Source organism: Eriocheir sinensis, chromosome 33 (assembly GCF_024679095.1).
Source record: "Eriocheir sinensis breed Jianghai 21 chromosome 33, ASM2467909v1, whole genome shotgun sequence".
In the NCBI taxonomy this organism is placed as follows: domain Eukaryota; kingdom Metazoa; phylum Arthropoda; class Malacostraca; order Decapoda; family Varunidae; genus Eriocheir; species Eriocheir sinensis.
Window position 1 is genome coordinate 11,854,108 of NC_066541.1, and position 16,115 is coordinate 11,870,222.

The window sequence follows — 16,115 nt, forward strand, 5'->3', positions numbered from 1 at the left end:
TATTTTATTATTTTTTATTAACAATAGTTGGTGGTCTTGCCTGCTACTTGCCTGTCTGAATTCCAATGTTTCCCGCGTTCATTAGCGGTTCCAGGTGACTTCCTCTGACTTACCTGCCCTTCTCTGCATTTCTACCTGATTATTTTTACATGCTTACTTACCTGGTCTCTCCCGCTCACCGTATGCTTGTTCGATTATTACTGGGTCCAGGTGAATTCCTTTTTTCACCTGTAGCTATATATGTTCTTACCTGGGCATACCTGTATCTCTACCTGCTTACTCGCCTGGCTGAACACCTGTGATACTCTGCTGCATGTTATTATTTTTTTGTTGTTGAGTGTTGTCCTTGGCTGTTATTAAGTGAGGGCTCCAGGTTATCCTTTTTTTTTTTACCTGTGCTTGCGTAGAGTTGATTATATACGTTTACCTGCTAATTCACCTGACTGACTCCTTGTTCTTGCTGTTCTTGTTCTTGCTGTTGTTGTTGTTGTTGTTGTTGTTGTTGTTGTTGTTGTTGTTGTTGTTGTTGTTCATCTTCTTGTTCTTGTTCTTCTTTTTCTTCTTCTTCTTCGTTTTCTTCTTCTTCTTCTTCTTCATCTTCATCTTGTTCTTCTTTGGCTATTTACACACCTGACCGACTGTTTCTGAATTTTCTTGTTCTTTTTCTTGTTCTTTTTGGTCTTGTTTTTGTTCTTGCTCTTGTTCTTGTTCTGTCTTAACACACACACACACACACACACACACACACACACACACACACACACGCAAAACGCACGCGCACACGCACCGCCCACCCACCACACACGTACCAAAGGCGAGGTTACAACTTACGCCGGGAAGAAAAACAAAAAACACGCGCGTAACTCACCCACGCCACCCTCTTGCCACCCACCGTGCGTGTAAACGTGGGGCGGGGGGAAGGGGACACACACACACACACACACACACACACACACACACACACACACACACACACATACACTTCATGCTTCCCTCTTCGTTCTTTGTACTTCTAATGCGCATGAACGTAATTTATTTCATTTTGTCTTTTATGCGGATTGTCTTCTCCTCCTCCTTCTTTCTTCTTCTTCTTCTTCTTCTTCTTCTTCTTCTTCTTGCTCTTCTTTTTCGTCTTCCTCTTATTCTTATTCTACTTTTCTTTCTTTCAATTATTCTTATTCTTGTTCGTACTCGTTTTCTTTTTAATATCAGTAGTAGTAGTAGTAGCAGTAGTCGTGGTAGTGGTAATAATAATAATAATAATAATAATAATAATAATAATAATAGTAATAATGATAACACTCCCCTCGCCCTCCACCCCCTCGCCGTTTCTTCCCACCTATCATCTCCCTCGTCGTCACCTGTCGCCGTCTCTCTCCATACACTCAGACGCTACCGTAATTTTACGTGTGGTCGCATTTTACACGTTTTTCAAGTCTCTCGTAGTGATCAGACAGCTTCAGAGAGAGAGAGAGAGAGAGAGAGAGAGAGAGAGAGAGAGAGAGAGAGAGAGAGAGAGAGAGAGAGAGAGAGAATTTATATTGCTCTGACATAAGTAGAAATGTCTGTATATATTGTCTGTTTTTCTCTCTCTGTCTGTTAATGTATTTACTCACAAAAATAAGTACAACCTCCATATACTGCACTACTAAATATGGCTACATCTTCCCTCTTTTGCCTTTACTACTACAGAACACAACAATTTAACCTCTTCCTTCTTTCCTTTATTACTATTGAATACAACAAAGTACTGCAGCATCTACCTTCATTTTCATTGTTACAAAACGCTACAGCTACAAAATACAGTAAATCATTTCCTTTAATCTTTTATCACTTATGGTTAACCTCCTTCTTCCCTCCCCTCACACAGCCGCGCCTGGCCCAAGCTGCGCGTGAAGGAGGCTCGGCTGGAGGACGCGGGCGTGTGGGCGTGTCGGTGGTCGGGCTCGGGGTCTCACCGCGGCTGGGTCAACTACACACTGCACGTCATGGAGCCCGCGCCCACTCTGCCGCAGGTACACACACACACACACACACACACACACACACATTCACACATAAAAAAATCAACAACCCAGAACCCCAATCAATTCACTTAATCTTAATCATTCAATCAATCAATCAATCACCTTCGACAAATACCTTAATCCATCTCAATCACCCTACACCTTTCTACCCCTTTCTCCCTCCCTCCCCTCTTACCCCCTCCCTTCACCCTCCACGCAGGCCCTCCACGCGGACAGCAAGGTGTTGGACGAGGACGAGCTCTCCTGCGTGCCCCCGGAGTTCATCAAGACGCTCAACGGGCTCATGATCAAGCCGGCGGGGAATGTGGCCGAACTCAAGTGCCAGGCGCGCGGCTCGCAGGTCAACATCTCGTGGCTCAAGGTAAGAATGGGTGTAGAGAGGTGGGCGGCAGAGTTGGCAAATTAACGTACTCAAAACATCGCATTTGTCAGTTCAAGGGCCCAAAACTTTCTTACCCACACAGATAACGAAATACCAGTTAAAGTTCTCGTTAAAAACATTACTTATTGGCGTTTGTTTGCGATAGCTATGACTCAGAAACCGGAAAATATGACGTGCTGAGTGGCTTAATACGATAATTTGGTAACCCTGGTGGGCGGTTAGATAGGTAGGGAGGGAGATAGATGCATATAAAGTAAGGTAAGGATAGGTAAGGAGGTAAGTAGATGGATATAAGGTACAGCTGGGTAAGTAGGAGAGTAGATAGACAGATAGATATAAGGTGCAGGTTGGTAGGTTAAGTTAGGTAGGTAGGTAGGTATAAAGTACAGGACAGGTTGACAGGTGGGTATATGGGCAGGTAACTAGATAGATAATTAAGGTAACTACAGATAGAACTACTGATAGATTTGCTGGCTTTTTTTTTATTATTGTTTCCTTTTTTTGTGCCCTTGAGCTGTCTCCTTTGTTGTTAAAAAAAAAGACAGGTAAGTAGGAAGGTATATAGATAGATATAGATATGGGTAGGATAGGTAGAGAGGTGATGAGGTAGATAGATATAAGATAAGGAATGGACAGAAAGACAGATGAGAGGAAGGTAGGTAACTAGATAGGTATAAGGTGCAAGACAGGTAGACACGCAGGTAGATAGGTAGATAGAGGTAGTGGCATAGTGGTTAGCGATCGGATATGGTGAACGGCGGGTCTGGAGAAGAGAAGGCTACAGTTTTGGGTCACTGCTTACGGATTGGGGGGCATCCAGCTCCTCTCTCTCTCTCTCTCTCTCTCTCTCTCTCTCTCTCTCTCTCTCTCTCTCTCTCTCTCTCTCTCTCTCTCTCTCTCTCTCTCTCTCTCTCTCTCTCTCTCTCTCTCTCTCTCTCTCTCTCTCTCTCTCTCTCTCTCGCTCTCTCTCTCTCTCTCTCTCGCTCTCTCTCTCTCTCTCTCTCTCTCTCTCTCTCTCTCTCTCTCTCTCTCTCTCTCTCTCTCTCTCTCTCTCTCTCTCTCTCTCTCTCTCTCTCTCTCTCTCTCTCTCTCTCTCTCTCTCTCTCTCTCTCTCTCTCTCTCTCTCTCTCTCTCTCTCTTTCCTTCCCTTTTCTTACCTATAAAACGTCTTACCTACAGAATCCGTACCTTACCTGACCTCACTTTTCCTAACCGAACCTTTCTTTCCTTCCCTTTTCTTACCTATAAAATGTTTTACCTACAGATTGTTTACCTGACCTCACTTCATCTAACTAAATCTTTCTTTTCTTTTCCTTACCTAAAAAGTCTTACCTACAGAGCCCTTACCTTACCTGACCTCACTTCACTTGATCGAACCTTTCTCTCCCTTTCCTTACCTTAAAACGTCTTACCCACAGAGCCCTTACCTTACCTGACCTCACTTCACTTGATCGAACCTTTCTTTCCTTTTCCTTACCTTAAAACGTCTTACCTACGGATCCCTTACCCTATCTAACCTCACTTTACCTAACCAAAGCTTTCTCTCATTTTCCCTACCTTAAAACGTTTTACCTACTGAGCCCTTAACTTACCTGACCTCACTGCACTTAATCGAACCTTTCTCTTTTTTTCTTACCCATAAAATGTTTTACCTACAGAGTGTTACCTTCAGTGCAACCGAATCTTTCTTGTAATTTCCTTACCTTCAAACATTTTACCTACAGATCACTTACCTTACCTGACCTTCCCTAACGTAACCCAACCTTCATTTCCTCTTCCCTACCTTAAAACGTTTACCTGACCTAATTTCACCTTTCTTTTCATTTCTTCTTTCCTAACCTCACCTTTCTTTCCTTTTTCTTACCTTTAAAACGTATACCTGACCTCATCTCACCTAACCAAACTTTTCTTTTCATTTCTTCATTACTAACCTAACATAACATAACCTTCCTTTCCTTTTTCTTACCTTTACAACTTTTACCGACCTCATCTCACCTAGCCAAACCTTTCTTTTCATTTCTTCTTTACTAACCTAACTTAACCTAACCTTCCTTTCCTTTTTCTTACCTTTAAAACTTTTACCGACCTCATCTCACCAAACCTTTCTTCTTTCCTAACCTAACCTAACTTAACCTTTCTTTCCTTTCTTACCTTTAAAACTACCTGACCTCATCTCACCTACTACTTCTTAACATTTCTTCTTTCCTAACCTAACCTACCCTAACCTAACCTTGCCTTGCTTTGTCTTGCCTGAGCTCCCTGACACTCCCACGTAGTCCTGCCTGGCGCCTGGCATCCCCGCTTTGTGTCTTGCGGCCTGTCTTGTCTTGTGTCTCTAATGATGGACAGTGGCCGTGCGTTGTGCTAGCCACGGCGAGCCTATTCTTACACGACCTCCTGGATTCTGTGATACACTCTGACTGCCTGACACTCCTCCTCTTCCTCCTCTTCCTGATCCTTCACATCCTCTTCCCTCAAGCATCGCCACAGATTAGAAAAGACGGAGATAAAACAAGTGCTTTCTCAGTCTTTCTTTCTTTCTTTCCGCTCCTCCTCCTCCTGTTCCTCCTCCTCCTCCTCCTCCTGCTCCTCCTCACTCGCCAGACCAGATGAGAAAAGACAGAAGGATAGAAAGAAAACCTGCTTCCGCGGTCTTTTTCTTTCCTTTTATTATTCGGCTTTTAAGAAAGGGATGAACTTGTGAAAGGGAAGAATATATTAAATGAAGAAATTCGCTTTTATTTAGTTTGCCTTGTTGATGGAAATGTAGATAATAAATGTAGATAATTAATATATAAATGTAGATGTAGAGGTGGATGGAAAAAATACTCTTCTTCTTATATATATACACACGCTTTTTTTTTTACCCCTATATATACATGTTTCCTTTCCTTCCTCACGGCCTATTTTCCCTCTTCCTCCCTTCCCCTCTCCTTCCCTTCCCTATTCCCTCTCAGTCACTCTCTAGTCTCTACCTCCCCCCACCTACTCTCATTCTACTTCCACCTCATACTTTCCCATTCTCACTCTTCTTCTAACACCCTTCCTCACACCCTCCCTTATTTTTCCCCTTTCATTCCCCACGCTCTCACTTTTTCCCTTGCTCTCCCTCACACACCTTCCCTCACGCACCCTCCCTCACGCACCCTCCCTCACACACCCTCCCTCACGCACCCTCCCTCACGCACCCTCCCTCACACACCCTCCCTCACACACCCTCCCTCACACACCCTCCCTCACACACCCTCCCTCACACACCCTCCCTCACGCACCCTCCCTCATACTCTCTTCCATCCTATCATTCTGCTCCCCCTCTCTCCGTTCCCCTCACTTTCTCACTCTCCCCCAAACATAAACCCTACCTCATACCCTCCCTTCCCTCTCACCCTCTCCCTCTCTCCCCTTCTTATATACCGTCCATCGCACTCAGGCTCTCTCACACTCCTCTGCACACCCTCCCTTGCACACTCTCCCTTCCCTCTCACTCTCCCTCTCTACCCTTCTTATGCCGTCCATCGCACCCAGGCTCTCTCACGCTTCCTCACACTCCTCCGCACACCCTCCCTTGCACACTCCCTCTACTTCACACTCTTCCTCACATCCCCTCCCTCACATCCCCTCCCCAGCGTTGCCAAATTATCGTACTTATCGCATTGCATTTTCGTGGTTTCTGACCAATAACTATAGCAAAAACAAACAAACAAACATCAATAAATAGGAGTTTTAACGCTAACTTCAATTTTCTATCGTTATTTGTGTAGGTACGAGAGTTTGAGGCTTAAGAGTAATAAATACGATGTGGTGAATACGATAATCTGGCAACGCTGCACCTCCCTCACATCCCCTCTCTCTCCCCCTCACAGAACGGGGAGAAACCGGTGCGCCAGCTCGGGGACGTGAAGATCAAGGGCGCGATGCTGAAAATGGAGAACCTGGTGCCCGCGGACTCCGGCAACTACACCTGTATGGTCTTCAACGAGTGCGGCGGCGTCAACCACACCTACGCCCTCGAGGTCGTGGGTGAGTGGTCCCTGTGGTGGTGGTGGTAGTGTTTTTTATTTATTTTTTTATTTATTTTTTATTTTTTGGGTGTTGTCTTGCTTTTTAATGTTTTTTTTTCTATTTTTTCTCTTATTTTTTTGTTCTTTTATTCTTGTTCTTTTTCTTTTATTCATTCTTCCTGTTCTCTTTTCCTCTTGTCTTATTATTTTTTCTGTTCTCATTTTTTCTTCTTATTTTCGTTTTTCTTGATATTTTTTCCCTTTTTTTTTTTTGCTTTATTTTTTGTTTTTTTGTTTTTGTTTTCATCTTTTCGTCTTGCTTGTACTTTTCTTTTGTCTTTCTTTTCTCTTAGCCTCTTCTTCCTTTTGTTCATGTTCTTGTTTGAGTTCTTGTTCTTTTTCTCCTTTCTTCTTCTTCTTCTTCTTCATCTTCTTCTTCTTCTTCTTCTTCTTCTTCTTCTTCTTCTTCTTCTTCTTCGTATTATTATTATTATTATTATTATTATTATTATTATTATTATTATTATTATTACGATTATTGGCATTATTATCAGAGTCCAAGCAAACTTTAATTCATTAGTTCATATTGAAATTTATCAGTTCATCATTTTGCAACGTGATACTTTTTTCCCTCATGTTGATCCACTTCTCATATAACATTTTAGTTTCACATAGTATATATTTTTATTTTTTGTCTAACATTATTATTGCCACTCTTATATCATCACTACAGTTCACAGAAGACATGGACTGGTATTAACTTATATATTTTACAAGTGTGACTGTCTTCCTTATACTAACATCATGTACTCCTTGTGGTGGTAGGGTGACCAGGAACCTGTGAAGGGGAAGACTAGGAAGAGGAGGCTGGGGAGGGTGAAGGTGGTGGTGATAGGGAGATGGGGAACATAGGTAGAGGATGCCATTAGAAGGGAGATGGGAGTGTGTGTGAGGGATGGGAGATAGAAATGGCGATATGATGGGCATGAAACGGGTAGGTGAGAAGGATGAGGTGATGATGGTGGAGAGGTGAGAATATGAGATGAAGGAAATGTGAGATGATATTAAGAATGGAATGTGAGATGATATTAAGAAAGAAATGAGAGATGATATAAAGAAGGAAATGTGAGATGATATAAAGAAGGAAATTGAGATGATATTAAGAATGGAATGTGAGATGATATTTAGAAAGAAATGAGAGATGATTTAAAGAAGGAAATGTGAGATGATTTAAAGAAAGAAATGTGAGATGATATTAAGAAAGAAATGTGAGATGATATTAAGAAAGAAATGTGAGATGATATTAAGAAAGAAATGAGAGATGATATAAAGAAGGAAATGTGAGATGATATAAAGAAGGAAATTGAGATGATATTAAGAATGGAATGTGAGATGATATTAAGAAAGAAATGTGAGATGATATTAAGAAAGAAATGTGAGATGATTTAAAGAAAGAAATGTGAGATGATATTAAGAAAGAAATGTGAGATGATATTAAGAAAGAAATGTGAGATGATTTAAAGAAAGAAATGTGAGATGATTTAAAGAAAGAAATGTGAGATGATTTAAAGAAAGAAATGTGAGATGATATTAAGAAAGAAATGTGAGATGATTTAAAGAAAGAAATGTGAGATGATATTAAGAAAGAAATGTGAGATGATATTAAGAAAGAAATGAGAGATGATTTAAAGAAAGAAATGTGAGATGATATTAAGAAAGAAATGTGAGATGATATTAAGAAAGAAATGTGAGATGATATTAAGGAAGTGGCAGTGGATGTAATGATACTTAGACATTTATGATAACATGGGGGGAAAAAAAGAGAAGAGAGGGAATATAGAGGAGATGGAGATGATTATAATGTTATGGGGAAACAGGAGTGGGTGAAATGAGTTTGATAAGAAGGGCAAATAGAAGAGAATATGATTATGATGACAAAGAAAAAGAAGATAATCACTAAGATGAATATGATGATAGAAACAAAAACTTGACAGCTATGATGATAAAAATGGAAAGAAAAACGATGATTATGATGATATAGAGGAAGAAAAATGAGGATATAATGTTAATATAGGACACCATAGAAGAGAGGGTGTTTACAATGCAGATAAAAAGGAGTTAAAATGAGATGAGCTGAAATAAGATGAAACACTGCAATGCATAAATAGCCTTGGGAACATTGCAACATTATAACATTAACACAGATATTTACATAGGATACAATGGTAATAGAGTAACATGAGCAACAATAGGAGTATATATAAGTATCCACAGCAGTTACGATGAGCGACACTTGGGGATCAGTACCATGACACAGTGATTGACAAGGTACTGGCGCCGGGAGGGTTAGACCGACGGAGACATTACTTAGCCCGACAGGAGACCTCGGAAGATTGGCAGCAAGTCAGAAGGGATTGGGAGTAATGGTGCCGTGAAAGAGGGGCAGTACATAGAGTCATAGAGATGATTAGAAGGAGAGGGATAGGAAAATGAGTGACCTTGAAGCTGTTTTGATGAATGATGTGGAGAATTGAAGAGTGGTAGTTAACAGTGCTAATAAACAGTCATAGAGATGATTAGAAGGGCAGGGATAGGGAAATGAGTGAAACTGAAGCTGTTTTGATGAATATGGATTGGGATTGAAGGGTGGTAGTTAAGTGTTGATAAACAGGGCCTGTAGAGAGAGAGAGAGAGAGAGAGAGAGAGAGAGAGAGAGAGAGAGAGAGAGAGAGAAGTATATATATATAAGGAACACTATAACAGCTGTTCAGAATGACATTAGGGACAAGTGCCATGTAAAACCAGTGCCAATGATGAGTACCAGAGAGTCACACATATCCCACCTGCCTCTAGAGCGCCTCCCAAGCCGGCCAATCATAAACAAGGAGCTGAGTAACCAGACGGTGGTTCAGGGCAGCGAGGTGAAGCTGACCTGCTCTGTGATTAGCGACCTCGTGCCGTATATCACCTGGCTCAAGCACTCCACGCGCTATAATGGAGTGGACGACAAGGGGAATATTATAGACAGATTGTTTATCGTCAAGGTAACTCCGAGAACCTGTGTTGGGGTGGTGCTGGTAACGCTGGTGGTGGTGGTAGTGGTGGTGGTGGTAGGGTATACTTATGGGAGTAGATATGGTGGTGGTGGTGATGGTGGTGGTAGTGTATCGTCTGGTCTGTCTGTCTTGTCTGTATGTCTTTCCTATGTCTATTTTTTTTGTCTGTGGTTGCTTTGGGTTTAGACGTTGGCTTACCTTCCACCCGTTTGCTGTTTGTGTGTCAGCGAGCAGGTGGAGGGTGGCCCGTGGAGCCTCTAAAAATGTGTTTGGGTGGAGCTGTTCCGTGTTCCTTGTTGCTGCTGGAGTATATAAACGTCACCTTAATGTTCCTCCCTCTGTTCAGCTTTTTTATCCCTAGAAATGATGGATGTAAGGCCAAAGTCAGGGGATTACTCTCCGATCCATGCCTCTAAATGGTTGTAACTGCCAAGGAAATTAAAGTTTGTGTTTTCTAGTCAATGCAGTGAAGAAAAATATAACTGTGTAAGAATTTGTTCGTGTATTGGTGAAGTCTTGCCCACAGTCGCTTCAGTATGGGAGGATTTTCTTATTAACATCCCCGAATTGTTAGTTCCTGTTCATACTGAGGTTAAAGACATTCGCTAATATTCTAAAAAAATGCTGTCATAGTCAAGTGGAGGGAGCAGCTAAAGCATTCAAAAAGGGACACAACACAGCATCATCCAAGCCTCTTCCTCTCTTGTAGCCTTCTGTATCCTGTTGATTTCCTTCCAAGAGTAATCACAAAGGTGGCGGTGATGGTGGTGGTGAACTAAACCCAGGTAACCAGGTGAAAGAGATTGCTAATGACCACTAACACACCTATGAGGAGGAGGAGGAGGAGGAGGAAAAGGTGGTCAACAGTAAAGATAAAACTAACAAAAAAGCAAGACGGAGGAGGAGGAGGAGGAGGAGGAGGAGGTAATGAAGAATACCCCTGAAAGGTAAGCTAACAAAACAAAACAAGCATCAAAGGCATTAAAAAAGGACCGACCGAGGAAGGGGACTAACCCAAGACTTCTCACCATCGTAGAGCACATCCCCTCGAGGCCCATCTTCACCAAGAGCCTCGAGAACACCACCGTCACGCAGGGCGGCGAGGTGGTGTTCCAGGTCGGCATCTGGACCGAGAACACACTGATGCCCTTTGTGGTGTGGCGTAAGGACCTGCCGTTCACCTGGTCCAGCGCCAAGGAGGATACGAAGCCTGAGGTGTTGATAGACCCAGAGACACTCGCGCTGGCTCTCAAGGGCAAGGTCAGGAGTGCCACGAGGAGCAGGCCGATTCAGTGCCTTGTTGAGCCCCTCCGAGTGTGTGTGTGTGTGCGTGTGTGTATGTGTGTGTGTGGCAAGACTAACACACGCACATAGCTGGCTGCACGTACATATATGAATCAAGCAACCGCACGCATTTATAGGAATGTTTGTGTGTGTGTGTGTGTGTGTGTGTGTGTGTGTGTGTGTGTGTGTGTGTGTGTGTGTTGCTGTTGCATGCACACAAGCAATATTATAAGACGCACACAGCATGGAACTAATACGTACATGAGTCTGTGTACGCATCGCCACACTTGGACGTGGCGTATTTCAGACCAATGCCACTTTGCGAGAAACATGATGATGATGATGATGATGTTGATTGATAATAACCACTAATGAGGATGAGATGGTGAGTTGTGAGTGGTATAATGAATTCTGCTTCATCATTAGACCCATTTCTTTATATTTTTTGGTGTGTTGCCTTTTGTTTGTTGTTCGTTCATTGTGCTCAGTTTGTTTGCCTGAATGAAGTGCTACTTGCAAAAGAGAGAGAGAGTGAGTGAGCGAGCGAGGAAGCGAGGGGAGTGGGCGAGTGAGCGAGGGGAGTGAGCGAGTGAGCGAGGGAAGTGAGCGAGTGAGCGAGGGGAGTGAGCGAGGAAAGTGAGCGAGTGAGCGAGGGGAGTGAGCGAGTGAGCGAGGGGAGTGAAGAGGTGAGCGAGGGGAGTGAACGAGTGAGCGAGGGGAGTGAGCGAGTGAGCAAGGGGAGTGAGCGAGTGAGCGAGGGGAGTGAACAAGTGAGCGAGTGAGCAAGGGGAGTGAGCGAGTGAGCGGGGGTGAGGGAGGAGGAGTGAGCGAGGTGAGCAGTGAGCGAGCGAGGGGTGAGCGAGTGAGGTGAGGAGAGGGAGAGGAGGTGAGGAGTGAGGTGAGGAGGGAGTGAGCGAGTGAGCGAGGGGAGTGAGCGAGTGAGCGAGGGGAGTGAACGAGTGAGCGAGGGGAGTGAGCGAGTGAGCGAGGGGAGTGAGCGAGTGAGCGAGGGGAGTGAACGAGTGAGCGAGTGAGCGAGGGAAGTGAACGAGTGAGCGAGTGAGCGAGGGAAGTGAGCGAGTGAGCGAGGGGAGTGAACGAGTGAGCGAGGGGAGTGAGCGAGTGAGCGAGGGGAGTGAACGAGTGAGCGAGTGAGAGCGAGCGAGTGAGCGAGTGAGAGCGAGCGAGTGAGAGTGTGAGCGATCGAGTGAGAGCGATCGAGAGAGAGAGAGAGAGAGAGAGAGAGAGAGAGAGAGAGAGAGAGAGAGAATAGTGTGTGTCTTTGTGCTTCTCAACTTCGCTCTTATCTCCTGCCCGTTGTATGTGTTGATATGTGATCTTATTTTGTGGCTGTCATGTGCATAATAGAGTTTTGTGTGTTGGTACTGTAAACATAAGCGATGGTAGCAGTAGCAGCAGCAGTAGTAGTAGTAGTAGTAGTAGTAGTAGTAGTAGTAGCAGTAGTTTTATGCTTGTAGTAGTTGTAGGCACCTAACAGCTGTATATTATAGCTTGCATGTTTTTATACTGTATTGAAGAATGATTTTTACTATGTGCACATCATAAATTTAAGACATTGATTTAGAAAGTGTTTGCTGTATAGGAGTAACATATAGTTGACCTTGTTTTTTTACTACATCCTTTAATCTGCCTCTTGTCATAAACAGAAGCATAAGAAGAATAAGCTGATGAGTCACTTGTATATACATTTCACAAATTTAAGACATTGATTTAGAAAGCGTTTGCTGTATAGGAGTAACATATAGTTGACCTTGTTTTTTTACTACGTCCTTTGATCTGCCTCTTGTCATAAACAGAAGCACAAGAAGAATAAGCTGATGAGTCACTTGTATATACATTTGATAAAACAGAGCTGAGGTTCAGTACACTCAGGACTAATAATAGCAACATGGCTCCGCACTGCCTCAGCCGAGCTACTTGTCACAATGGAAGCCACAAATCAGGTTAACTTGAGTCACGCTAAGACCTCCTTTGTCTGTAGCCTTGAATTTTGCTTTGATCTTGTATTCTGTGAACTACATGCTTCTCCGTGACAAAACCTAAAACAAATGTAACTTTTTTCCTTTAATGCAGCTTGGGTATACATGAGCAGGTGCAGTAAACATTATATCTGTTCTTTCAAATGCCGAAAATATCTACACAGCCTTTGATATTTGCTACATTGCATTCTTATCATTTGCTTACTCATCTTGGATATAAAGTAGATATCTAATAATGAGCACAACACTAAATATCCATAACTACTGTAAATATAATACTCATGGAGGTTAGAATGATGGAAAATACATTAGTTTTAAGATAGGAGTACAGTACATATGGATAATATAATAAAAATACATTAATACCTGCAATATAAGACTAGGTAATGAGAGGAGATTTTACACCCACCTGGAAACACAACACAACACAGCACAATAGATGGGAATAGTAGTGTTGCATGGATAGCCTTGAGGGTGTGGCGACTGACTGGAACACCCTCAACACTACCACAGGAGGGGCGCAACATCACCAGCTCCGAGGACCCCCAGGTGTTGGTGCTGATGAACGTGACGGAGAAAGACGCCGGCTGGTACACCTGCATTGCCGCCAACAGCCTCGGCACCTCCTTCTCCACTGCCTACCTGAGCGTGACTGATGGTGAGTGGCTGAGTGGTGATTGGTGGGTCGTGTGGTGACTTGTGGTGTGTGGCTCTGTGGTGGTTGGCGGTGAGTGAACTGTGTAGTGAGTGGGCCATATAGTGACTGGTGGTGAGTGGCTGTATGGTGATTGGTGGTGAGTGGACTGTGTGTAAAAGTGAACAAATTCCTCCTTTCCTCTTTGCTATGTCATGACTTTTCCATAACCCATCACCATCATCATCACCACCATCCCTTGAATCTCACCACCACCATCGCCACCCTCCCAGCTGAACCCATCCTGCTGGACGCCGAGTACCACGCCATCATGGTGCTGACGGGGGTGCTGTTCGCGGTGCTGTTGATTGGCGGCATCGTGGCGTCGTTTGTCTGGAAGGGCTGGCAGAAGGAGAAGAGACGAGCCAGTGAGCTGGAGCGCGCCAAGGCCATCACCCAGCACTGGATCAAGAAGGTCAGCCGGGGAGTGAGAGCACCTGCGTGTTTTACTGGGGAATATTAGTTGCCTCATCTTTTATTGGGAATCTCTTGCCATTTTTATGTTGCCTCACTTTGCTCATTCTTCTCAAGGGACATTTCTGGGATGTGGGATGAAATACAGTGTGAGTTAGTGAAAGTTAATGCTTAGTGCTAGGTAAGGCAGGGTCATTAACGTAGTGCAGGTAACAAGTACTATCTTAGCACTCAGGAAAGACAGCCTCATACACACACACACACACACACACACACATGCACACAAGGTCAGTGCCACTCAGGGCCACTCTCCCGCAGGTCATTGTGGAGCACCAGAACTCTGATGCTTCGCAGGAGCCCCTCCTTGTGCCCACCATCAAGATAGAGCACTGCCAGTCCAGGTCGCGCCTCGGCTCAGAGATGACCAGCATCTCTGAGTACGAGCTGCCCCTGGACGCTGACTGGGAGTTGCCGCGCGCCAGACTCATCATGGGAGAGTCCCTGGGGGAGGGCGCCTTCGGGAAGGTGGTGCGGGCCGAGGTGCAAGGCGTCAACCGCCCAGATCTTGCCACCACTGTTGCTGTCAAGATGCTCAAAGGTAAGGATTTATTGCCTTTCTGCTTCTGTTTGTTACTCTTTTTGTTTCCTTACTCAGTCTTCTGTACCTCTCTGCTTGTTTGCCACTCTTTGGTTTCTTTACTCAGTCTTTCTTGCCTTTCTTCATCTGCCTTTTACTTTTCCCTTTCCTTACTCAGTCTTCCTCATAGTCCTAACCCGTCCTTGTCTCCCCACCACCACCAGAGGGCCACACTGACTCAGAGCTCATGGACTTGGTGTCAGAGATGGAAATGATGAAGATGATTGGAACGCACATCAACATCATCAACCTGCTCGGCTGCTGCACCCAGGACGGGCCGCTGTACGTGGTGGTGGAGTACGCTGCTCATGGCAACCTGCGGGACTACCTCAGGAACAACCGGCCGTCCTCAGGCTATGAGCGTGCCATCGGACAGGAACTGGACACCATCACCCAGAAGGACTTGGTCAGCTTTGCCTTCCAGGTCGCCCGTGGCATGGAGTACCTCACATCAAAGAAGGTATTAATTTACTCCAACGCTATCTGTATCTCTCTATCTGTACTATCCACACAGCCCTTACATTGTCTCTATCTATCTATCTATCTATCAGTACTCTCTTCACACAGACTCCCCTTGACTATATCCATATCTCTACCTGTACTCCCTTCACACAGACTCCCCTTGACTATATCCATATCTCTACCTGTACTCTCTCCACACAGCCATCCTCATTAATTCCCCCTGACTTTATCTCTACCTCTCTACCTGTACTCACCACACAACCAGCCTCACTCATTCCCCCTTACACTGTCTCAATCTATCTATCAATACTCTCCTCACACAGTCATCCTCATTAATTCCCCCTGACTTTATCTCTACCTCTCTACCTGTACTCACCACACAACCAGCCTCATTCATTCTCCCTTACACTGTCTATCTATCTATCAGTACTCTCTAAACACTGTCATCCTCATTAATTCCCCCTGACTTTATCTATACATCTCTACCTGATCTTTCCCCATGCACTAATATCCCCTTCCCTCCCTCGGCAGTGCATCCACCGAGATCTGGCTGCACGCAACGTTCTAGTCAGTGAGGACAGGATCATGAAGATTGCCGACTTTGGGCTGGCCCGGGACATCCACAGCCAGGACTACTACCGCAAGACCAGCGAGGGCCGCCTCCCCGTCAAGTGGATGGCCCCCGAGGCTCTCTTCCACCGCGTCTACACCTCGCAGTCTGATGTGTGAGTGTTTTGTGGAAGGGTGGATGTGGCGAGGGGGGGTTCTAGTTTGGGGGAAGGAGTGGATGTCTGTGTTTGTCTGGGCTACATGTTTCTGTATATCTTATTTTTTTTTCTTTTTCTTTTTCTTTTTCTTTCTTTCTTTATTTATTTTTACAGTAAAGGAAGCAGCTCAAGGGGTTGGGTTGGGTTGGGTTGGAAACTCTTTTTGGTCGTAATTCTTTTGGTTGTCGTTGTTTAGTGGATCTGCATGTTTTTATGTATGAAAATGCCAAGTTTGTTTATTGTAGTTTGTCTTGTTTTTCATTTGTTTTCATTTACTTCATTCACTATCAATTTTTTTTTGTCCTCCTCATTCGTCATCCGTAGTAGTTAATTGTTTTGTACGTTATTATCCATCTCATTGACAGTCTTATTATCAAGTGAAATTGTTCAT

The 16,115-nt window shown here is 44.1% G+C and overlaps 1 protein-coding gene across 4 annotated transcripts in view; it reads left to right on the forward strand.

Moving 5' to 3' along the window:
* The window catches only part of LOC127006741 (fibroblast growth factor receptor 4-like), a 123,100-nt gene that overhangs the window by 100,314 nt on the left and 6,671 nt on the right, over nucleotides 1-16,115 (forward strand). For 3 of the 4 annotated variants that reach the window (XM_050877022.1, XM_050877023.1, XM_050877021.1), the window contains 9 exons: nucleotides 1,871-2,015; nucleotides 2,227-2,388; nucleotides 6,273-6,429; nucleotides 10,503-10,726; nucleotides 13,264-13,408; nucleotides 13,678-13,859; nucleotides 14,177-14,456; nucleotides 14,660-14,955; nucleotides 15,489-15,682. In XM_050877022.1, the coding sequence (XP_050732979.1) occupies nucleotides 1,871-2,015; nucleotides 2,227-2,388; nucleotides 6,273-6,429; nucleotides 10,503-10,726; nucleotides 13,264-13,408; nucleotides 13,678-13,859; nucleotides 14,177-14,456; nucleotides 14,660-14,955; nucleotides 15,489-15,682 (1,785 nt within the window). Of the gene's footprint in view, nucleotides 1-1,870; nucleotides 2,016-2,226; nucleotides 2,389-6,272; nucleotides 6,430-9,263; nucleotides 9,455-10,502; nucleotides 10,727-13,263; nucleotides 13,409-13,677; nucleotides 13,860-14,176; nucleotides 14,457-14,659; nucleotides 14,956-15,488; nucleotides 15,683-16,115 lie in introns of all 4 variants that reach the window. The other variant, XM_050877024.1, reaches the window with a different exon arrangement.